The sequence below is a fragment of the Rhinatrema bivittatum genome, chromosome 2 (genome assembly GCF_901001135.1).
Source record: "Rhinatrema bivittatum chromosome 2, aRhiBiv1.1, whole genome shotgun sequence".
NCBI classification, from domain to species: Eukaryota; Metazoa; Chordata; class Amphibia; order Gymnophiona; family Rhinatrematidae; genus Rhinatrema; species Rhinatrema bivittatum.
The window spans coordinates 825449087-825472838 of NC_042616.1; the positions used below are offsets into that span (position 1 = coordinate 825449087).

The window sequence follows — 23752 nt, forward strand, 5'->3', positions numbered from 1 at the left end:
TATTTATTTATTTATTTATTTATTTAAGTATTTTTATATACGGGGCACATTGGGAACATCCCTCCCCCTCTCTCACACCTCCTCCCCTCCCCCTCCTCCTGTCTCTCATCCTCCCTTTTTCCCTCTCTCACAACTCCTCCCCCTCCTCTCTCTCTCATCCTCCCTTTTGCTCTCTCACATCCCTCCCCGTCCCTTCTCTCACACCCCTCTCCCCTCCCTCTCCTCACACACACACCTCTCTACACACATTCACTCTCACCTGGGCCTTCATCTTCGGTGCAAACGGTGCGCTCTGTACACGGCATGCCAAGGTCTCCTCTTGTCATTTTCGTCGCAGCATTTGGCAATTCTACCCAGGGGGTGAATACTGCACAAATTCTGTGCAGAATTCCCCCAGGACTAGTATTTGTAACTTGGACTGGTCACTGTCAGAAGCAGGATGCTGGACGTGATGGACTCACTGTCTGACCTAGTATGAGAACTTCTTATTTATTTATTTATTTACGAGTTTTTATATACCGATGCTCATGAAAATCATATCGTGTCGTTTACATATAACTGTAGTTGGAAGTACAATAAACAAGGGGACTTTAACCTGGAGAAGCAACTCTAGTGAGAGTCACAAACAAGGATAGAGGTGGAAAGAGTAATAACATTAATAACATTAGGTAACAGCAACGATAACTGTGTTAAATAATGTGGTGAGGTGTAAAGTGTCTTATGGCATGCTTCAATTCTTCAGGGAAACGCTTGGCTGAAGAGCCAAGTCTTAAGCTTTTTCTTGAATGTCTTTTGGCAGGTTTCTAGGCGCAGGTCAGGTGGTAGAGAATTCCATTGTGTGGGCCCTGCTGTGGAGAGGGCGCGTTTTCTGAGTGCAGTCTTGGCGGGAGGAGCATGGAGTATGCCTTTGTGTGCTGATCCTTGCGGTAGAACTCTACTGCAAGGATTCTGACGAATACCAAAAGAAATGAACAAATTTCTCCGGTTCTAAAGAGCTTACACTGGCTCCCCGTCAAATTCAGAATCATTCAAAAAGCTCTAATGCAAACCCCACTGGATCTAATCTTTCCGCTTCGACTACACACGTCTGCCAGACCTATAACATCTGTAAGGGTTTTGTGGTGGAAGCAGGAAAGCCGAGTAGGAGAGAATTGCAATAGTCGATTTTAGAGAATATGATAGCTTGAAGGACCGAGCGGAAGTCATGAGTGTGCAGGAGGGGTTTAAGCTTTTTTAGAATTTGCAGTTTGTAGAAACCTTCCTTTGTTGTATTGTTGATAAATGTTTTGAGATTTAGCCTGTTGTCGAGTGTGACTCCGAGGTCCCTCACATGTGTGATGGAAGTCGAGTTAGCAGCCAGTAGGTTGCTGAGGGCCAGATTATTATCATTCTGCGAGATGAGTAAGAGTTCAGTTTTAGAGGTATTAAGAACTAAGTTTAGGCTGGATAATAGGAGGCTGATGGAATGTAGGCAACTGTTCCAGAAGTCGAGGGTTTTTGTCAGAGATTCGGTGACTGGAATAAGAATCTGGACATCATCTGCGTAGATAAAGTGAGTAACTTTTAGATTTGAGAGAAGCTGGCAGAGGGGGAGGAGATAGATATTGAACAGTGTAGGGGAAAGCGATGACCCTTGTGGAACTCCAAGTGATGAACTAATAGGTTGAGATTCCTTGTTGTTTATTCTGACCTCGAATTTCCTATTGCAGAGGAAGGACTTAAACCAGTTGAGGACAGTTCCTGATATGCCAATGTCAGAGAAACTTTTTATTAAGATGGAGTGATTCACGGTGTCAAATGCTGCTGAGATATGAAGTAGGGCCAGGAGGTATGTGTGACAGTGAGAGAGATTAGAAGGGATTCGGTGTTCCTTGATTTGCGGAAACCAAACTGAGCTGGGGTGAGGATTTTGTGTTCCTCAAGGTATTCAGAAAGCTGTTTATTGACAATTTTCTCCAAGAGTTTGGCGATGAATGGGAGGGTGGCTATGGGACGAAAGTTTGCCGGGTCAGTTGGAGGAGGTAGTTGTGTCTTTGAGGCGGCGAGCAGGGCTAGGAGGTTTAAGATTTTATTCTGAAAGAAGATAGCCAGTTCTGAGGATTTGGATTGGGCTTGGTCATCTGGGATGGTGATGGAGGCTGGCTGTGTAAGATCTTTGACATAAGAGAACAGGGCCTTGGCGTCGAAGAAGAAGTGGTGGATTTTGCGAGCGTAGAAGTCTTTCTTTGTACGAAGGATTGTATTTCTGTAGTTGTGCATAGCTGATTTGTAGGCTGATGAGGTGGCTGTGTTAGGATTCTTGCGCCATTGGTGTTCTTTATGTCGTAGTTCTAGTTTGAGGTTCCTTAGTTCTGGTGTGAACCAGGGTTTTTTGTTCTTGAGGGAGAGATTTAACTCTTTTTCCTTCTGCGGGCATAGATGGTCTGCCACCTTGTTGGTAATTCTAAACCAGGAGGTGAGGGCTGAGTTTGCATTGGTCAGGTCGATGTTCGCAAGTTCAGTGCTGAGGCAGGAACTGAGGTCTTCCGAAGAGCAGGATTTTCTGAAATGGATAGTAGTTTTGGGTGGTAGGGGGGCTGAATCGGCCAGGATATAGAGTTCAGATGTGATCAGATAATGATCTGACCAAGATATTGGGGAGCATCGAGGAGGGGAAATTGGGGAAAGGGCTGAGTTTGTGAAGATGAGATCCAGAGTATGACCAGCTTTATGAGTGGGGCTGTTGATAATTTGTTGGAATTTGTTGAGATGGATCGGATTCAAGTATACCCGGAAGGGCATAGATGAGGCAGATTTGGAGTTGTTTTGATTTGAGGAAGGCTATTTCGAGTCCAGATACATGATTGGTATTGCTGCTAAGAGCAGGCCCCCCCTCCCCCCCCCCCCTTTTTTTAGGTCTGGAAACAGAAAAAATGTCATAGAGCTGAACTGGTAGTTGTTTGATTAAAGCTATGTCCGTGGGTTTCAGCCATGTTTCTGTAATTGTGCATATGTCCGGATGTGAGTCCAGAAGGTAGTCATTGAGTAAATGGGTTTTTTTTTAGAGGGATTGGGCATTGAGGAGAGTTAAAGAGAAGAGAGAGAGCCCTAAAAATTGAGTGAGGGGGGAAGTCATTATAGGTAGTAGCCTGCTGTGTTGGGGGGAGGGGAGAGTGCTATGCTTTCTTCTGTTATTGTATAGGTTCTTAATAGTGGGGATGGGAAAGGAAAGCATAGTGGAGGCTGGAGAGTAGCCGAGATTGTGGGAGGAGGAGGACGGCTGTTTAAAGATTGAATCCCAGCAAGGTATAGGGGCAGGATGAAAGCAAGGAAGTGGAGGCTGTTAAGTAGGAAATGAATTTCTGAATGGTCGAATAGAAGCGTTTTAGTTTCTGCCGGGAGGAGACTAGGTCCCGAACGAGGAGATAGCAGAGACTCTCCTCCTTGAGCTGGCGATTTGATTATATATGAGGAGACGAACGCTGTCACTAGGTGTAGGTCTTAAGATTGTAATTCTTGAGATGGACAGAGATGGGTGGACGAGGAGGAGTTTGCAGTGCGGATACCTGGGGTGATGTCCAATTGATCGACGCTTCTGTGTGTCTCTGAAGGATGAAGGTCACACTAAGGGGCACACCAAGGGGCAGGCCCCTTAGGTCGCACTCCTTCATGTGGGCTGATGTCAGCGCAGCTCTGACCTGCTATTCTTATGTTCTTATGAACCTTCTCTGAAGAGAGAATGGTGTTAAGTGGAGCGCCTCAGGGATTGGTTTGGGGTTCAGTTCTGTTTAATATCTTTGTGAGCAACATTGCGGAAGCAATAGAAGGTAAAGTTTGTCCATTTGCAGATGAACCTAAGATCTGCAACAGAGTGGACATGCCTGAAGGAATAGAGAGAATGAAAAATGATTTAAGAAAGTATAAGAGTGGTTGAGATATGGCAGCTGGGATTCAATGCCAAGAAGTTCAGAGTCCTGCATCTAGAGACTGGTAATCCAAAATTGCTGTGTGTGAAGGGGAGTGAAAGACTGGGCAAGGAATGGGGGAGGAATCGTGGGGTAATAGTGTCTGGGGAAGCAGTGTGACAAGGAATGGGGGAGGAATCTTGGGGTAATAGTGTCTGGGGAAGCAGTGTGACAAGGAATGGGGGAGGAATCGTGGGGTAATAGTGTCTGGGGAAGCAGTGTGACAAGGAATGGGGGAGGAATCTTGGGGTAATAGTGTCTGGGGAAGCAGTGTGACAAGGAATGGGGGAGGAATCTTGGGGTAATAGTGTCTGGGGAAGCAGTGTGACAAGGAATGGGGGAGGAATCTTGGGGTAATAGTGTCTGGGGAAGCAGTGTGACAAGGAATGGGGGAGGAATCTTGGGGTAATAGTGTCTGGGGAAGCAGTGTGACAAGGAATGCGGGAGGAATCTTGGGGTAATAGTGTCTGGGGAAGCCGTGTGACAAGGAATGCGGGAGGAATCTTGGGGTAATAGTGTCTGGGGAAGCAGTGTGACAAGGAATGGGGGAGGAATCTTGGGGTAATAGTGTCTGGGGAAGCCGTGTGACAAGGAATGCGGGAGGAATCTTGGGGTAATAGTGTCTGGGGAAGCCGTGTGACAAGGAATGCGGGAGGAATCTTGGGGTAATAGTGTCTGGGGGAAGCAGTGTGACAAGGAATGGGGGAGGAATCTTGGGTAATAGTGTCTGGGGAAGCAGTGTGACAAGGAATGGGGGAGGAATCTTGGGGTAATAGTGTCTGGGGAAGCAGTGTGACAAGGAATGGGGGAGGAATCGTGGGGTAATAGTGTCTGGGGAAGCAGTGTGACAAGGAATGGGGGAGGAATCTTGGGGTAATAGTGTCTGGGGAAGCGTGTGACAAGGAATGCGGGGAGGAATCTTGGGGTAATAGTGTCTGGGGAAGCCGTGTGACAAGGAATGGGGGAGGAATCGTTGGGGTAATAGTGTCTGGGGAAGCAGTGTGACAAGGAATGGGGGAGGAATCTTGGGGTAATAGTGTCTGGGGAAGCGTGTGACAAGGAATGGGGTGGAGGAATCGTGGGGTCATGTGTCTGGAGCAGTGTGACAAGGAATGTGGGGAGGAATCTTGGGGTAATAGTGTCTGGGGAAGCCGTGTGACAAGGAATGCGGGAGGAATCTTGGGGTAATAGTGTCTGGGGAAGCAGTGTGACAAGGAATGCGGGAGGAATCTTGGGGTAATAGTGTCTGGGGAAGCAGTGTGACAAGGAATGGGGGAGGAATCTTGGGGTAATAGTGTCTGGGGAAGCAGTGTGACAAGGAATGGGGGAGGAATCGTGGGGTAATAGTGTCTGGGGAAGCAGTGTGACAAGGAATGGGGGAGGAATCTTGGGGTAATAGTGTCTGGGGAAGCAGTGTGACAAGGAATGGGGGAGGAATCTTGGGGTAATAGTGTCTGGGGAAGCAGTGTGACAAGGAATGGGGGAGGAATCTTGGGGTAATAGTGTCTGGGGAAGCAGTGTGACAAGGAATGGGGGAGGAATCTTGGGGTAATAGTGTCTGGGGAAGCAGTGTGACAAGGAATGCGGGAGGAATCTTGGGGTAATAGTGTCTGGGGAAGCAGTGTGACAAGGAATGCGGGAGGAATCTTGGGGTAATAGTGTCTGGGGAAGCAGTGTGACAAGGAATGGGGGAGGAATCTTGGGGTAATAGTGTCTGGGGAAGCAGTGTGACAAGGAATGGGGGGAGGAATCTTGGGGTAATAGTGTCTGGGGAAGCCGTGTGACAAGGAATGCGGGAGGAATCTTGGGGTAATAGTGTCTGGGGAAGCAGTGTGACAAGGAATGGGGGAGGAATCTTGGGGTAATAGTGTCTGGGGAAGCAGTGTGACAAGGAATGGGGGAGGAATCTTGGGGTAATAGTGTCTGGGGAAGCAGTGTGACAAGGAATGGGGGAGGAATCTTGGGGTAATAGTGTCTGGGGAAGCAGTGTGACAAGGCGATAGCTAAAGCCAGAAGAATGCTGGGCTGCACAGAGAGAGGAATAACCAGTAAGAGAAAGGAAGTGATAATCTCCTTCTACAGGTCCTTGTGAGGCCTCACCTGGAGAACTGTGTTCAGTTCTGGAGACAGAGACAGGATGGAGGTGGTCAAGAGAAGGGCAACCAAAATGGTGGGTCTCTCCATCAAAGGCCTTATGAGGAGAGGCTGAAGGCCCTAAATATGTACACCCTGGAGAAGAGGAGGTGCAGGGGAGATATGAGACAGACCTTCAGATACCTGAAAGGTTTTAATGATGAACAAATGACAAACCTTCCCCGTTGGAAAGAAATCAGTAGAACTAGGGGTCACATAATGAAACTCCAGAGAGGATGATTCAGAACCAATGTCAGGAAATAATTCTTCACAGAGAGGGTAGTGGATGCCTGGAATGCCGTTCCGGAGGAGGTAGTGAGGATGAAAACAGTCAGGGGTAGATTTAAAAAGAAGCACGGATTTTATAAAATCTGATATAAATAGTTCTACCCGTAACATAAGGCACGAGGGTAACCAGTAAGAAGCAGTAGTAACTATCATAGGAGACTTGCTGGGCAGACTGGATGGACCATTTGGTCTTTTTCTGTCGTCGTTACTATGTTAATATGAGTGAGCACGTGAGTAGGAAAGTATTCATGACAATCTCACAGGGATCAGAAATCAAAGGATCCCAGGTTTAATGCTGTGTGAACACAGACTCCCCCTCCATGGAGATCAGGGAGGGGGTAAGGAGTGCGAGCATTCATCAGGCAGCACAGTCCATACAATTACTGCTTCTTGCCAGTGCCAGACCAGAGACCACCTCAACATCTCTCTCTGCACTGGGGGAGGGAGGGCTGGAAAGAGATCCATTGGGTGGAGATTGGTGGGAACATAAGAATTGCCATACTGGGTCACACCAAGGGTCCATCAAGCCCAGCATCCTGATTTCCAACAGTGGCCAATCCAATTCACAAGTACCTGGCAAGTACCCAAATATTAAACAAATCTCAAGCTACTATTGCTTAAAAATTAAAAGCAGTTTATGGATTTTTCCTCTAGGAACTTATCCAAACCTTGTTTAAACCCAGTTACATTAATTCTTCTAACCACCTCCTCTGGAAATGAATTCCAGAGCTTAACTATGCTCTGAGTGAAAAAGAATGTTCTTCAATTTGTTTTAAATGAGCTACTTGCTAACTTCATGGAGCCCCCCCTGGTCCTTCTATTATCTGAGAGAGTAAATAACTGATTCTCATTAACTTGTTCAAGTCCTTTCATGATTTTGTAGATTTCTATCATATCCCCCCTCAGTTGTCTCTTCTCAAAACTGAAAGGAGATTGAAGGATGGGGAAAGAGGAGGTTGGGAGTCACAAGATGAAGTCTGCCGGGGGAGAGGGGTTGTGTTGGTGGGAGAGAATAGAGGGAGGGCCAAATTGGAGACAGAAGAACAAATTTGTGATTCTCCTTACTATCCCCTCGCCTCCATTCATCAATGCTTTTTATCATCCTTAATCTCCTCAGTCATTCCTATCTCCCTTTCCCTAATTCCTAATCCCACTTCTCCCTCCAGATCAACAATCAATAAGATCCCTCGTTGCCCCCTCCCCCCCCCCCCCCACACACACACCATTAACAAAAAAAGAAATATCCAGCCAATTAGCAAAAATGAGAAAGTAACTTGTACCTGCTCAGGGTGTCCTTCACATCCTAGAAGAGAAATGAGACAGAGATTATTTCTAGCTCCACCCTACAGATCATGAGCAGTTGTTATACACATTTAGGATATTCCACACGCAGCTCTGTACAATCACATAACTGCCTCTTTATAGAGCAAAGAAACTCCATACAATGAAAGAGGATCCTCCTTCCTCCTTCTCACAGGCAGAGAGCAGTTTGATGAGGAGCAGACATTGGGAGATCCTAATCAGAGCTGCCTGGGAAGGAACAGGAGAGAGGCAGGGACTGAGGGGTTTTCTTATGAGAGCTCCCCTGGAAGATGTAAGGGGAGAGGCTGGGACTGAGGGGTTTTCTTATGAGGGCTCCACTGGAAGGTGTAAGGAGAGAGGCTGGGACTGAGGGGTTTTCTTATGAGAGCTCCCCTGGAAGATGTAAGGAGAGAGGCTGGGACTGAGGGGTTTTCTTATGAGAGCTTCCCTGGAAGATGTAAGGAGAGAGGCTGGGACTGAGGGGTTTCTTATGAGGGCTCCACTGGAAGGTGTAAGGAGAGAGGCTGGGACTGAGGGGTTTTCTTATGAGAGCTCCCCTGGAAGATGTAAGGAGAGAGGCTGCGACTGAGGGGTTTTCTTATGAGAGCTTCCCTGGAAGATGTAAGGAGAGAGGCTGGGACTGAGGGGTTTTCTTATGAGAGCTCCCCCTGGAAGATGTAAAGAGAGAGGCTGGGACTGAGGGGTTTTCACTTAGGAGCTCCCCTGGAAGATGTAAAGAGAGAGGCTGGGACTGAGGGGATTTTCACTTAGGAGCTTCCCTGGAAGATGTAAGGAGAGAGGCTGGGACTGAGGGGTTTTCTTATGAGAGCTCCCCTGGAAGATGTAAGGAGAGAGGCAGTGACTGAGGGGTTTTCTTATGAGAGCTCCCCTGGAAGATGTAAGGAGAGAGGCTGGGACTGAGGGGTTTTCTTACAAGAGCTCCCCTGGAAGATGTAAAGACAGAGGCTGGGACTGAGGGGTTTTATTATGAGAGCTCCACTGGAAGATGTAAGGAGAGAGGCAGTGACTGAGGGGTTTTATTATGAGAGCTCCACTGGAAGATGTAAGGAAAAAGGCAGTGACTGAGGGGTTTTCTTATGAGAGCTTCCCTGGAGGATGTAAGGAGAGAGGCTGGGACTGAGGGGTTTTCATATGAGAGCTCCCCTGGAAGATGTAAGGAGAGAGGCAGTGACTGAGGGGTTTTCTTATGAGAGCTCCCCTGGAAGATGTAAGGAGAGAGGCTGGGACTGAGGGGTTTTCTTACAAGAGCTCCCCTGGAAGATGTAAAGACAGAGGCTGGGACTGAGGGGTTTTCTTATGAGAGCTTCCCTGGAAGATGTAAGGAGAGAGGCTGGGACTGAGGGGTTTTCGTATGAGAGCTCCACTGGAAGATGTAAGGAAAGAGGCAGTGACTGAGGGGTTTTCTTATGAGAGCTCCCCTGGAGGATGTAAGGAGAGAGGCTGGGACTGAGGGGTTTTCTTATGAGAGCTCTCCTGGAAGATGTAAGGAGAGAGGCTGGGACTCAGGGGTTTTCTTATGAGAGCTCTCCTGGAAGATGTAAGGAGAGAGGCTGGACTGAGGGGTTTTCTTATGATAGCTCCCCTGGAAGATGTAAGGAGAGAGCAAAGACAGAATGAGGCTCTGGTGAGCTTCTCCTTCAGGAGACGGTGCTGGTGATCAGGGCTGGGTCTTGCTTTTACTCCCAGGGGTAACTCAGCAGTGGAAGGGACTGAAGGTGACATCAGATTTACGTCTCTGTTCCCCACTCTAGATGCTGCCCACGTGCATTTTATTCACAGGAGACAGAGAAGATTAACAGAGATACACAACTGCCTCATATAACAACTTCCTAAAGCAGCCAAAACCAATTCCAGATTCCCCTGAAAGAAAGTGAGGATTGGTCCCTGAAGGGCTGCACTCCTCTCTCCTAATGAGGCTCCTACATCCGATCACTTAAGGCTAATTAACATTGTATTTGTCCTTTGATAATACCTCATGCGATGCTTAAACAAGTTCAAAGTGAGAGATTCAGTTAAATTCAGAGACAGAGGGCACCAAGGCTGGCAAAACTGAAAGTTACAAACCTAACGATCAAGGGGGCTCAGTGTGCCTAATTTTATAAAGTGAAGGAGAGGGGGTGGGGATAGACATGGGGTGCTAAAGAGAGAGAGGAAGGGGCTGAAAGGGGAGTCAGGAGTGGGGAGGAGACATCTGGGGACCAGGAAGGGAGCCTGTTTTTCTTGTGTGCAGTAGGGGTGGGGTGGGTTGGAGCAGGAGGGAGGAGGAGGAGGGGTGGGAGCAGGTGGAGGAGGGGTGGGAGCAGGAATGATGATCAGGAGGAGGGGTGGGATCAGGGATGAGGATGAGGAAGAGGAGGAGAGGTGGAAGCAAGGAGGAGGAGGAGGGGTGGGAGCAGGCAGAGGAGGAGGAGGGGTGGGAGCAGGCGGAGGAGGAGGAGGGGCAGGAGCAGGAATGATGATCAGGAGGAGGGGTGGGACCAGGGATGAGGATGAGGAAGAGGAGGAGAGGTGGGAGCAGGGAAGAGGAGGAGGGGTGGCAGCAGGGAGGAGGAGGAGGAGGGGTAACAAGGAAGGTGGAAGGGAGCGAGGGTAGTGCTCCTTGTCCCATCCACTCCCCAGTGTCTCTAAAGATCTGGGACCCTGTAGAGCAGAGTCAGGAGTTACTGGAAGATGCTCCCTCTGTCTCTGATTTGTTATAATAAAACCTCTCGCAGGACTTACTTCCCAGCTTTCCAAGAGCCGGGACAGGCTCGGGCTTTCAAGACTTGGCTTATTCTTCCAGGAGAGGAAGTGTTCTGTCCCCAGTAAAGGGTACATGTTTGTGTCTGTATACATTGCAGCCTACCTGTGTTTACTACAGCCCCTCCCTCTTGAGAACTCGTGACACTTTCTGTAACCCAGGACAAAAGTCTGAGAGCCTTGCCTTTAAAGGGAGTTTGCCTTTAACAGAAGCCCCCTCCCCTCTGTTCCTCCCATTGGGAAAGGGTCTGCATGCTTTCTCAATCTATCTTGGGTCCTCTCAGGTGCCTTATTGGCTGAAGGGACTGCTCTTCATGTCCCCTCCTGTGTCACATGGATCCTAGGCTCGCCACCATTGGATCTCGCCCCTAGCCCCAGCCTGTGGAGACTTTTCCTGTAATCACTCTCCAAGACTGTGGGCCAGTCTCAGCCACGCCATGTAGAAGACACACGTGCCTGTAACATCTGTTGCACGAACAGCTTTTTTACATTCCTACCGCTTTAATCCTAAAAGACTAATCAGCTTCAAACCCTTGTTCTCTTACCCTGTATCCCAAGAAACTCCTGTTCCTCCCTCTCCTGCCTATTTCCAGCCACAAAGATCTTCGCCTGGGGCTACACTGAATTCAACAATTGTGAGTAATAGAAAAATTATCTATGCAATAAATGATTCATACTTAAAAGATCTTTGTTTTGGAGACTGATTTGGAGGAAAGTTAGCTGTCTGGATGAGGAAAGCTTGGGAAGTTTTTATTGAGCCAGAACAGGAAGATTTACACTTTACACATTTGTCTGCAAAATATCAGCAGCCGACCACTGATTGCTCCGGTTATATTCAGATTTGCTGTTTCTTGAATCAAAAGGAGCATTTTTAAGTGGCTGAAAATTCTCCTGAGTGAATGCACTCAAGACCCCGATCTAATTCCTGATCTTACGCAATTATAATATCAAGTAATCCTGAAAATCTCCCTGTCTGCACCTATGCACATAATTATTCCTACCTCAGATTCCCACTGATTTATCTGATGGGTTTTAGCCTGCCTTATGTATCACTACAGCTGATATTCAAAGGCAGTTTATGTTCTTATGTTCTTTAAGGCAAATGATTATTTTAGGGTTTTTATATTGTAAGTGAATTCCAGCAGCTCTCATGGCAGATCTGTAACTTCCTTAGAAATCTCTCTGAGCTGTCACCTTCAGTAACTCTGCCGCTGGCTGCTGACTCTTCTCCTCTATCTCGGAGATCAGGAGCTTGATGGAGGAGCTTTGCTCTTCTAGCCGGGTCACATTTTCCCCGATTCTCTGCAGAATCTTCTTCTCTTTCTCCTTCAGTCTGGAGAGAAGGATCCGCTTCTCCTTAGTCAGAAGCCGCTGCATCTCCTCAAAGTCAGACTCAACCCTCCGTCTCTTGATCTCTGTCTGGCTCTGCATGGAACAAAGAGATGGAAATCTCAGTAACACGGCCCTGGTTTAGGTGCACAGAGCTCTGGATGCAGCTCCTGCAATGAACAAGGAATCTCTGCTGTTCCCAGAGCCCTCCTGAGCTTTGTGTCACCCGAGGATCCACCACCAGAAACTGCGTCACAGCTCTCAGGAGTCAATCAAAAGCTGCAAATATCAAATGCTTACATCAGAGGAAAGTTATCTCTCACTTCACACGTGGTTAAGGGGTAAATGTACATCCTGGAGTGCAACTGGTTAAAAAGCATCAGGCCCGAGCTATCCCTGGCCTCTGAGGGAGAGAGCAGAAATGATCCCCAATCTGCCTGTCCTCAGCTAATAAGCACCAGAAATACTCCCAGGCCTCTGTAACAAGGCAGGATGGATCCTAGGATCCTCTGATTGATCTGGTTCAGGGCACTGAGGAGACACAGACACCCACCCTCAGCTCCTCAGCTTTCCTCTCCTCACTGGATTTAAGCTTCAGACGATCTTCCAGCTCCTTTCTCAGAGGCTCCAAGTGCATTTGAAATTGTTTCTGTGAACAATAAACATCTTTAGTTTGAATTTCAATATTATTTTTAAGAACAGAATTTCCACATTCATGTGAGATAACATCGCCAGTTTTTATAATCTTAAAAAAGATTGACACACACCTTGTATCCCTGCCCAGCCTCCACTAGGAGAGTCACAATGTGAGATCTGTGGGCCTGGGCAGGGGCAGATTAATGTATTTATTTTATTTAAATTCTTTTAATATACCGATGCTCAAGACAAAGTCTTATCGTACCGGTTTACAGTATAACCAGGGGAAACCAATAACCAGAAGAGAGAAAGTTACAATGAACAGGGATTACCAAAAAGGACAATAGAAAGAAGAAGAATTAGTTTAAACGAGCTCTCCTAAGAGTAAAACGAAATAGTACACCATTGATTAGCATGGACAGTTAACTAAGTGGTTCAAGCATAACAGTTCTTTTCTATAATAGTTTGGGGAACAATTTCTCAGGGGTAGGCTTGAGAGAACAGCCAGGTTTTCAGTTTCTTTCTAAAGGAGAGTAGACATGGTTCCTGGCGAAGCTCTGCGGGAAGTGTGTTCCATAGTTGCAGTCCCGCGGTGGACAGTGCTCGCTTTTGGAATGACTCGTGAATGACGGATTTATGAGGGGGTGCCTGGAGAGTTCCTTTGTGTGTGGATCTAATCGGCCTGTTGGAAGTATGGGGTTCGAATGGCATTGTTAGTTGGAGAGAGGAATGTTGATAGATGGTTTTATGGATGACGGTCAGAGACTTGAACAGTATTCTATAGTGGATGGGAAGCCAGTGTAGGTTTTTTAGTATCGGTGTGATGTGGTCTTTACGTCGCAAATTTGTGAGGATCCTGGCTGCGGCATTTTGCAGCATCTGTAGAGATTTAGTTGTGGAGGCAGGGAGGCCGAGAATTAGCGTGTTGCAGTAGTCAATCTTTGAAAATAGTATGGCTTGGAGGACTGAATGGTAATCTTGAAAGTGTAGGAGAGGTCTTAGCTGCTTTAGAACATGCAGCTTGTAGAAGCATTCCTTTGTGGTCTTGTGGCTTAATTTTTTGAGGTTCATTCTGGTGTCCAGAATCGCCCCGAGGTCTCTCACTTGAAATGTTGATGGTAAGATTGGGTTGCAGACTAGGGGGTTGTTTTCATTAGGAGTGATGACGAGGAGTTCAGTTTTGGAGGTATTAAGTACCAGGTTGAGACTAGAGAGTAGGAGGTTGATGGAGTGAAGGCAGCTGTTCCAGAAGTTTAGGGTGTTGGAGAGGGGTTCCGTGTTGGGGATTAAGATCTGTACATCGTTGGCGTAGATAAAGCGTGTAAGGTTGAGACTTTCTAGTAGCTGGCATAGAGGTCGCAGATAGATATTAAACAGTGTAGGGGATAAAGAGGAACCCTGGGGCACTCCTTGATTGGAGTGGACGGGGTGGGATTCTTTATCATTTATACTGACTTTGTAGTGCTGGTTGTGGAGGATATCATTTATACTGACTTTGTAGTGCTGGTTGTGGAGGAAGGATTTGAGTCAAGAGAGTGCAGATCCTGTGATACCGACTTCAGTTAGCCGTTTGATGAAGATTGAATGATTTACAGTATCGTACGCTGCTGATATGTCAAGGAGGGCCAGAAGGTACAATTGGCCTTTGTCAAAACCCATCAGGATTTTGTCTGTTAATGAGAGTAAGAGTGATTCCGTTTTTAATCATTTCCGGAAACCAAATTGAGAGGGGTAAAGTATGCTATGGGAGTCAAGGTAATCTATGAGTCGGTTGTTCACCAGTTTTTCCATTAGCTTGGCGATGAATGGTAAGTTGGCAATGGGGCGGAAGTTTCCCGGGTTGGCTGGGTCCAAGTTAGGTTTTTTTAGTAGTGGTTTTAGAGAAGCTGTTTTTAAGGCGTCCGGGAAAGATCCTTGAGTAAGGGAGCAATTTATAATGTCGGCCAGCGGTTTGGTTATGGTGTTAGGGATAGTAAGTAAGAGTTTGGTGGGTATCTGGTCTGTTGGACGTGACAAAGGCTTCATTTTCTTGATTAGGGATTCAATCTCCAGTGATGATGAGAGTTCGAATGAATCCAGCATCGGTTTATAGGTGGATGGGGCAGGGTTTAGAGCAGGCGGAGATTGCACCAAAATATCAACCTGGGATATTTTTTCAAAACAAGCACATGGGGTATCTGACTCACTCATCTGCTTACCTCATCTTGGTCTGATACAGGCATTCATCAAATACAGATTAAAGACACTATAGAGTATAAACAGAAATGTGCAGAGAAAAACTGAACTGGAAACTGCAACAAGCCAGACTTTGTATGCAGTGCAACAATGGATAATGAGTAAACTTGGGGTGATAGTATATAGCAATCAGAGGACAAAGAAACAATGTGACAAGGCAATAGCTAAAACCAGAAGAATACTGAGCTACACAGAGAGAGGAATAGCCAGTAAGAAAAAGGAGGTGATAATTCCCTTGTACATGTCCTTGGTGAGGTCTCAGTGAGAGTACTGTGGTCAGTTCTGGAGACCACCTCCTGTATTCCTGCACAGCCTCCTGTATGGGGATCAGGGTGTGAAATCTATGACCCCGGGACACAGTGTGATAATAAAGATACTGACACACACCTTGTATTCCTGCACAGCCTCCTGTATGGGGATCACGGTGTGAGATCTGTGACTCCGGGACACACTGTGATAATAAAGATACTGACACACACCTTGTATTCCTGCACAGCCTCCTGTATGGGGATCACAGTGTGAGATCTGTGACTCCGGGACACACTGTGATAATAAAGATACTGACACACACCTTGTATTCCTGCACTGCCTCCTGTATGGGGATCACAGTGTGAGATCTGTGACCCCGGGACACACTGTGATAATAAAGATACTGACACACACCTTGTATTCCTGCTCAGCCTCCTCTATGGGGATCACAGTGTGAGATCTGTGACCCCAGGACTCTCTACAAATAACACAGATTGGTCTCTGATCCTCTTCACAGAATAGCTTCAGCTTCTCCTCGTGCTTCTCACACAGATTCTCCTCTTTCTGTCTCACTGAGCTCTGAGAAAGCTTTTTTGCTATTTCCGTCACATTTGCCAGCTTCCTGTTAGTCCTGAGGTTCCTCTGCTGGGAGGTTTCCCTGCACTGGGGACAGGGGAAGTTTGTGTCTCTCCCCTCCCAGTTCCGAGTGATACAGGAGCGGCAGAAGTTGTGTCCACAGTCTAAGGTCACCGGATCTGTAAAATAATCCAAACAGATGGGACAAGAAGCTTCATCTTGCAGAGTCTTAGCAGGGTTTGCAGCAGCCATGGCTCTTGCAGAAGCAAAGCAATACTTTGGTTTCAGTTTCCTGTGCTGTCTTGGGATTTGTTTATCATTAGGGAGTGTCTCTCTGGGACAGATATTTATCAGCTTTCTGCATTCAGCACCATTTGAGCAGTATTGACGAATCCAGCGTGAAGAAACCTCGGGATCCACTGTGAAAGTATCAGATTGGGTAAAAAGAAGCTAAACAGCAGTGTGACACTGAGCGGGGGAAGGCGCGATTTTTTAAATGATTCAACATTTGCAACCTTTAAATCTGTCAGTCTCCCAGATCTGAAATGTCCTCTCATTCAGGCCGATTCAGTAAAGTCCGTGGGAGAGCGGGCAAACGCCCACTCTCCCAGCACGCGCACAGGCCACTCACCTGTGCGCACGATTCTGTATGCTAATGAGGCCCGACAGTAAAACCAGGTAAAAGGAGGCACTAGGGACACTAGCGCATCCCTAAAGCCTCCTTTTGGATCAGAGTGGCGGCTGTCAATGGGTTTGACAGCCAACACTCAATTTTGCCGGCGTCGGTTCTCGAGCCCGCTGACAGCCACGGGCTCGGAAACCGGACGCCGGCAAAATTGAGCGTCCGGTTTTCGACCTGACAGCCACAGGCCGACTTCAAATTTTTTTTATTTTTTTTTACTTTTGGGAAGTTTCGGGACCTCCGACTTAATATCGCCATGATATTAAGTCGGAGGGTGCACAGAAAGCAATTTTTACTGCTTTTCTGTGCACTTTCCCGGTGCCTGAAATAGTTAACCCGCTAAACCTAATAGCACCCTCAACATGTAAATGCATGTTGATGGCCCTATTAGGTATTCCCACGTGATTCAGTAAGTAAAATGTGCAGTCAAGCCACACATTTTACTTTAAGAAATTAGCGCCAGGGCGTAGAGCTGGCCCGAGAGGGGGCACCCTTGATACACCCCACGCCCGAAAACCAGAAGCACCGCCAGGGACCAGTTGACTTTGACAAGGCACTCTGCCCTCGAGTACAAGAGTCGGAGGTGCCCCACGAACTCGTGTCCAAAGCCGAACGCCTGCAAAGTACCCATGAGATACCGGTGATCCACCCTGTCGAAGGCCTTCTCCTGATCAAGGGACAAAAAGGCCGCCGACAGACTGGACCTACGGGCCAGATGAATGAGATCCCGGACCAAAAAGATGTTATCAAAGATGGTGCATCTGGGGATCATATAGGTCTGGTCGGGGTGGACCACCTCTGCCAGCACGGAAACTAGCCTCAGGGAGAGTGCCTTGGCCAGGATCTTGTAATCCATGCAGAGCAGGGAGACAGGGCGCCAGTTCTTGAGGCAGCACGGGTGAGCACCGCACGCCTGCAAGAAAGGGGTAGGCAGCCCGTCTCGAGGGCTTCGTTTAGGACTCGTTGGTGAGCCTGTCAATGCCCGGGGACTTCCCTCTTGGTATCCGATGGTCGCTGTTTTTTAACAGATTCAATTTTGTCCTCAAATATCAACCTGGAGACAAGAATGTAAGAGCTGACGCTCTATCTTGCTCTTTCCTCTCCGAGGATTTACCAGAAGAACCGCAACATATTATTGACCCCAAGAAGGTCATCTTGGCAGCTACCCACTCTGTGCCAGCGGGAAACACTATCATTCCAAAAAAACCTCTGTAAGAAATTACTGGCTTGAGCTCATGTCTCCAAACGATCAGGACATCCTTGTCAGTGTAGGAACCTGTCTAAGTTGCAGGCCTATTACTGGTGGCCCTCTATGAAAGAAGATACTTTTGCCTACATCACATCTTGCGCTAATTGCACTAAACAGAAAACACCACCAGGTCATCCATGGGGTTTATGTCAACCTCTGCCAGTGCCAGACGACCCATGGACACATATTGCCACTGATTTTGTGGTTGATCTACCAACATCTGGAGGGAATAATACGATTTGGGTAACTGTATATAGATTCTCGAAGATGGCTCATTTCGTGGCTCTCCCAGGCTTACCCACTGCCATGGAGCTCACCAAGTTATTCATCCAACACATCTTCCGGTTACATGGTATGTCTAAGCACATAGTCTCCGATCGTGGAGTTCAGTTCACGACGAACTTCTGGAAGGTACTCTGCAAGAAATTTGACATTTCGCTTGATTTTACATCTGCCTACCATCCACAGTCCAATGGCCAAACAGAAAGGATGAACAGGACCTTAAAGCAATTCATCCGGGCCTATGTGAACACCCACCAGAATGATTGGCGTGAACTGCTACCATGGGCAGAGTTTGCCATAAACTCTCATCCAACAACATGTACCGGACTACCACCTTTCGAAGTGGTCTACGGACGACTACCATCACTGCCACTTCCACTATCAGTGTCGTCCCCGGTAGCTCAGTACACTGCCAAAGAAATCCATCAATTGTGGTCCCAGACAAAGGTGATGCTTACTAAAGCAGGACTTCGAACTAAAAAGGGATATGATGCCCATCACTGTAAGGCTCCAGATTTCAAGCCTCGTGATAAAGTCTGGCTTTCCACAAAGCACCTTAGACTGAAACTTCCTTCAGCTCACTTTGCTCCTCACTTCATTGGACCATTTCCCATCCTCCGACGACTGGGCAATCTCACCTATAGTATGAAGCTACCACTACACTAAAGATCCACAACGCATTCCACATATCAGTACTGAAACCGGTGAAACTCAGTGAGTTTTCCAACAAAGAACATGAACTCACATCGAATACAAAGTAGACGCAGTTCTCGATGTGAGAAAAAGAGGCAGAGTATGGGAATAACTCCTGTCATAGGAAGGGTATGGCCCTGAAGAAAACTCTTGGACATTAATGTCTGATATCCTGGATAAAGAGATGCTATGATACTTCCATCAGCAGCATCCTCAAAAACCAAGACCTGGTAGGAAACAGCGTGGACGCCCTTTGAAGTGGGATAATGTTGCATCCATCGGTCTTCAACGGCTTCGCCCCTCTTGCCTCATCTTATTCTCGGCTTCTCCCTCTCACCTGGGAAAGATGGCTACCGCCGCATCTACAAGCCGACCTCTCTGACGTTCCCAGAACGGCTATGGTGCTGCCTTCCGCCATTGTTCCTCCCAGGGCCTACTAGGGTGCGCGCGTGCAACCCACATCTTTGTACCACCCTTGGCGCGAATCTCGAGGGCGTTCCCTCATCCTGACGTCACACCATCTGGGTATATTACTACCATTCATTTGTTAGCTCAAACGAGTTAGCAAGGACTCAAATACGTTCCTGTCTACGCTACTCTGCTGCTTCCCTGCTGCCGCAGGAAGCTCTCGCCTTGCTCTTCGGGGTTACTAACTCTTGGGTACCTGCTCCTCGGGGGCCCTTTGCTTTCCTTCCAGGTGCTTTTCAGGGATCAGGTACTCACTCCTCAAGGGCCTGCTCTCCCTGCCATGGTGCCTGCATCATCTACTCCATCCTGGTGGAATCGCACATCTATTTACAGCTAGTGAGTACTTTAACTACAGTCTTCTCTCACCCACAGTATTTCCTTGTGGGACTATTGCTGCGGAAACCTCCTGACGTCATCCAGGAGAGAAGGGCTCCCTCTGCCGAGGTCCCTGAAACGATACTACCTGACTGCCTCTCTACTGCCACCTCTGGTAGCTCCCTTCCTGGCTGTATAATAAAAGATATAACTGTGTTTGTGTAATCAGAGTTCAGCCCAGTTCTGTGGCTCCTCACGGGGCTCCTCCCCATGGGTGTGGTCATCTCCACAGCACCCAAGGATCCACCAAACACACATGACCAATAAAGAGATTGCTAGTTTATGACGAACAGCTATGCTATTAGGCTATTACACTATTTACAGGTCACTACATTGTACACATGCCATTCTAATAGTTTTTAGGGCTTCAGTGTAGCACTGGTTGAATACCCTTAAGGGGAATTTGTGCACACTCACAGCTGAAGGCTGATCAGTAGGCCTGACCATTGTATCTGTACTATATGAAGCAGTATGGCACTGGTCATCTGCATACGCCATTGCTTTGGGAGTGTGTACAGTAGGTATAAGGGAAGCCTTAGTTGAAACTTACTTTACACACCCACAAGGTAGGCCAGTGCAGGCATGGGAGTCAGACTGTAGAGGTGTTCCTGATACACAGCATCACACCACTCCCTCTGCTACTTGCCACCTCAGCAGATGCTGTTCCACACAGTCCTGATGTAGTCCAGCTGTGCAGCTGTGGGAATGCACTTTAGACTGTGTAAGAGCACTCACTCCAAGCACAGCTAACTGGAACACAAAGGTGGTATAACGTATTATATAAAATACACTGATTCATTAATGGGGAGCCCCAGGCATTCTCCCAAAGTATATTTAGGTAACTGGTTGCATGACACCGAAAAGATGAGCAATTTCATATGCCCCACACAGAGCTGGTGTAGGCTGATTATGTGAGGCCAGCAAATAGGTAGTGGTGCTGTGGGGAACGCTATGGCCACACCGCCTGATCAGAAATAGATACATAAATTGTACTGAGTGACAGCTTTTGCACAATCCAGGAGTCAGGATGGTTAGAGAATGCCCATCCAGACACACAGAAAGGGAATGGGGCACCTTTCTATGTACACGCAGTGTGTGAAGCTGCATGCTGGGAATAAGGCTGTGAAAGGTATCTTTAGTGCAAGCAGTAAATATTCATTATTTACTGTGACTCTCCAGGATGCACAGCACGCACAAAGGCATGGACCCTGTGATTACACAAGCTGCCAGCATAAATACTAAACGGTATGTGAAAGGCAGCTTGGCCAAGGTACACATCAAGAGTACATGAGGTGACTTGCGGCCCAACCCTTGCTGTGGTGCTGCTCCAGGTTTGATCTGAAAGGTATGTACTTTAACTATGATCTTGGCTGTTAACAATGTAGCCTCTTCTTATGTGATCTGCCATTTATATTTGTTTATGTTGTAGATTTAACTATATACTGTGGTCCCTCCCGATGCAGCAACAAGCGAAACACGGAACCGTGTCGGGGGACTTATACAAATGACTCTTTGATTTATGTGGAGTTGCCGTCTATATAAATGTGCAAAATTAACAATTAAATTGCATTTGAAATATTGTCTGTTGATACTTGCTTATGTGCAAGGTTTGCTTCGTGGGTTGGAAGATTTCAATTACCCCAATATTGACTGGGTAAATGTAACATCAGGACTTGCTAGAGACATAAAGTTCCTGGATGTAATAAATGATTGCTTCATGGAGCAATTGGTTCAGGAACCAACAAGAGAGGGAGCTATTTTAGATTTAATTCTTAGTGGAACGCAATATTTGGTGAGAGAAGTAACAGTGGTGGGGCCACTTGGCAACAGTGATCATAACATGATCAAATTTAAACTAATAACTGGAAGGGGGACAATAAGTAAATCTGCAGCTCTAACACTAAATTTTAAAAAGGGAAACTTTGATAAAATGAGAAAAATAGTTAGAAAAAAACTGAAAGGTGCAGCTACAAAGGTTAAAAGTGTTCAACAGGCATGGTCATTGTTTAAAAATACAATCCTAGAAGCACAGATCATATGTATTCTACACATTAAGAAAGGTGAAAGGAAGGCAAAATGATTACCGTCATGGTTAAAAGGTGAGGTGAAAGAGGCTATTTTAGCCAAAAAACATCCTTCAAAAACTGGAAGAAGGATCCATCTGAAGAAAATAGGATAAAACATAAGCATTGTCAAGCTAAGTGTAAAACATTGATAAGACAGGCGAAGAGAGAATTTGAAATGAAATGGCCATAGAGGCAAAAACTCATAATAAAAACTTTTTTAAATATATCCAAAGCAAGAAACCTGTGAGGGAGTCGGTTGGACAATTAGATGACCGAGGGGTTAAAGGGGCTCTTAGGAAAGATAAGGCCATTGCAGAAAGACTAAATGAATTCTTTGCCTCTGTGTTTACAAATGAGGATGTTGGGGAGATACCAGTTCCGGAGATGGTTTTCAGGGGTGATGAGTCAGAAGAACTGAACGAAATCACTGTGAACCAGGAAGATGTAGTAGGCCAGATTGACAAACTAAAGAGTAGCAAATCACCTGGACCGGATGGTATGCATCCTAGGGTTCTGAAGGAACTCAAAAATGAAATTTCTGATCTATTAGTTAAAATTTGTAACCTATCATTAAATTCATCCATTGTACCTGAAGACTGGAGGGTGGCCAATGTAACCCCAATATTTAAAAAAGGCTCCAGGGGCGATCCAGGTAACTATAGACCAGTTAGCCTGACTTCAGTGCCGGGAAAAATAGTGGAAACTATTCTCAAGAACAAAATTGTAAAGCATATAGAAAGACATGATTTAATGGAACATAGTCAACATGGATTTACCCAAGGGAAGTCTTGCCTAACAAATCTGCTTCATTTTTTTGAAGGGTTTAATAAACATGTGGATAAAGGTGAACTGGTAGATGTAGTGTATTTGGATTTTCAGAAGGCGTTTGACAAAGTCCCTCATGAGAGGCTTCTACGAAAACTAAAAAGTCATGGGATAGGAGGCGATGTCCTTTTGTGGATTATAAGCTGGTTAAAAGACAGGAAACAGAGAGTAGGATTAAATGGTCAATTTTCTCAGTGGAAAAGGGTAAACAGTGGAGTGCCTCAGGGATCTGTACTTGGACCGGTGCTTTTCAATATAGATATAAATGATCTGGAACGGAATACGACGAGTGAGGTTATCAAATTTGCAGATGATACAAAATTATTCAGAGTAGTTAAATCACAAGCAGACTGTGATACATTGCAGGAGGACCTTGCAAGACTTGAAGATTGGGCATCCAAATGGCAGATGAAATTTAATGTGGAGAAGTGCAAGGTGTTGCATATAGGGAAAAATAACCGTTGCTGTAGTTACACGATGTTAGGTTCCATATTAGGAGCTAACACCCAGGAAAAAGATCTAGGCATCATAGTGGATAATACTTTAAAATCGTCTGCTCAGTGTGCTGCAGCAGTCAAAAAAGCAAATAGAATGTTAGGAATTATTAGGAAGGGAATGGTTAATAGAACGGAAAATGTCATAATGCCTCTGTATCGCTCCATGGTGAGACCGCACCTTGAATACTGTGTACAATTCTGGTCGCCGCATCTCAAAAAAGATATAGTTGCGATGGAGAAGGTACAGAGAAGGGCAACCAAAATGATAAAGGGGATGGAACAGCTTCCCTATGAGGAAAGGCTGAAGAGATTAGGGCTGTTCAGCTTAGAGAAGAGACGGCTGAGGGGGGATATGATAGAGGTCTTTAAGATCATGAGAGGGATTGAACGAGTAGATGTCACTCGGTTATTTTCACTTTCGAATAATAGAAGGACTAGGGGGCATTCCATGAAGTTAGCAAGTAGCACATTTAAGACTAATCGGAGAAAATTATTTTTCACTCCATGCACAATAAAGCTCTGGAATTTGTTGCCAGAGGATGTGGTTAGAGCAGTTAGTGTAGCTGGGTTCAAAAAAGGTTTGGATAAGTTCTTGGAGGAGAAGTCCATTAATGGCTATTATTCAATTTTTCTTAGGGAATAGCCACTGCTATTAATTGCATCAGTAGCATGGGATCTTCTTAGTGTTTGGGTAATTGCCAGGTTCTTGTGGCCTGGTTTTGGCCTCTGTTGGAAACAGGATGCTGGGCTTGATGGACCCTTGGTCTGACCCAGTATGGCATTTTCTTATGTTCTTATGTTCTTCTTGTCGTTGTGCCAGATCTTTAACCGTTCCGGGTATTGCAGTGCAAATTTAATTTTTCGTTGTACTAATGTTGAACATGCATGGTTGTACTCCTTCCTTTTTGCTGATACGACTGAGAAATAGTCTTGAAACAATCAAATGGAGGTGCTGTTGTATTTAACTTCTGTTACTGGCGATATCTTTGCAACGCTGCCTCTTTATGGGCAAAGTTATTTATTTATTTATGTATTTGTTGATTTTCATACACCGACATTCATCGGAACATCATGCCGGAACATCATCGGAACATCATCATCAGAACATCATCGGAACATCATGCCGATGTTACGATCAACATCAACATCGGAACATCATGCCG

At 46.3% G+C, this 23752-nt stretch overlaps 1 protein-coding gene and 1 long non-coding RNA gene across 2 annotated transcripts in view; one reads left to right on the plus strand and one right to left on the minus strand.

Moving 5' to 3' along the window:
* LOC115085847 (E3 ubiquitin-protein ligase TRIM39-like) overlaps positions 1-15707 on the minus strand; it is a 61662-nt gene extending 45955 nt beyond the window's left edge. Inside the window, exons 1-4 of the mRNA XM_029592350.1 lie at positions 15291-15707; positions 12310-12405; positions 11622-11852; positions 7646-7668 (exon numbers count right to left, since the gene is read on the minus strand). Of these exons, the coding sequence (XP_029448210.1) occupies positions 7646-7668; positions 11622-11852; positions 12310-12405; positions 15291-15704 (764 nt within the window). The 5' untranslated portion in view covers positions 15705-15707. The remainder of the gene's footprint in view (positions 1-7645; positions 7669-11621; positions 11853-12309; positions 12406-15290) is intronic.
* Positions 10631-20780, plus strand: LOC115085848. Its single transcript, XR_003854971.1, has 3 exons — positions 10631-11062; positions 20381-20546; positions 20631-20780. It is a non-coding gene; the product is annotated as an uncharacterized LOC115085848 (long non-coding RNA).
* The last annotated feature ends 2972 nt before the right edge of the window (positions 20781-23752 follow it).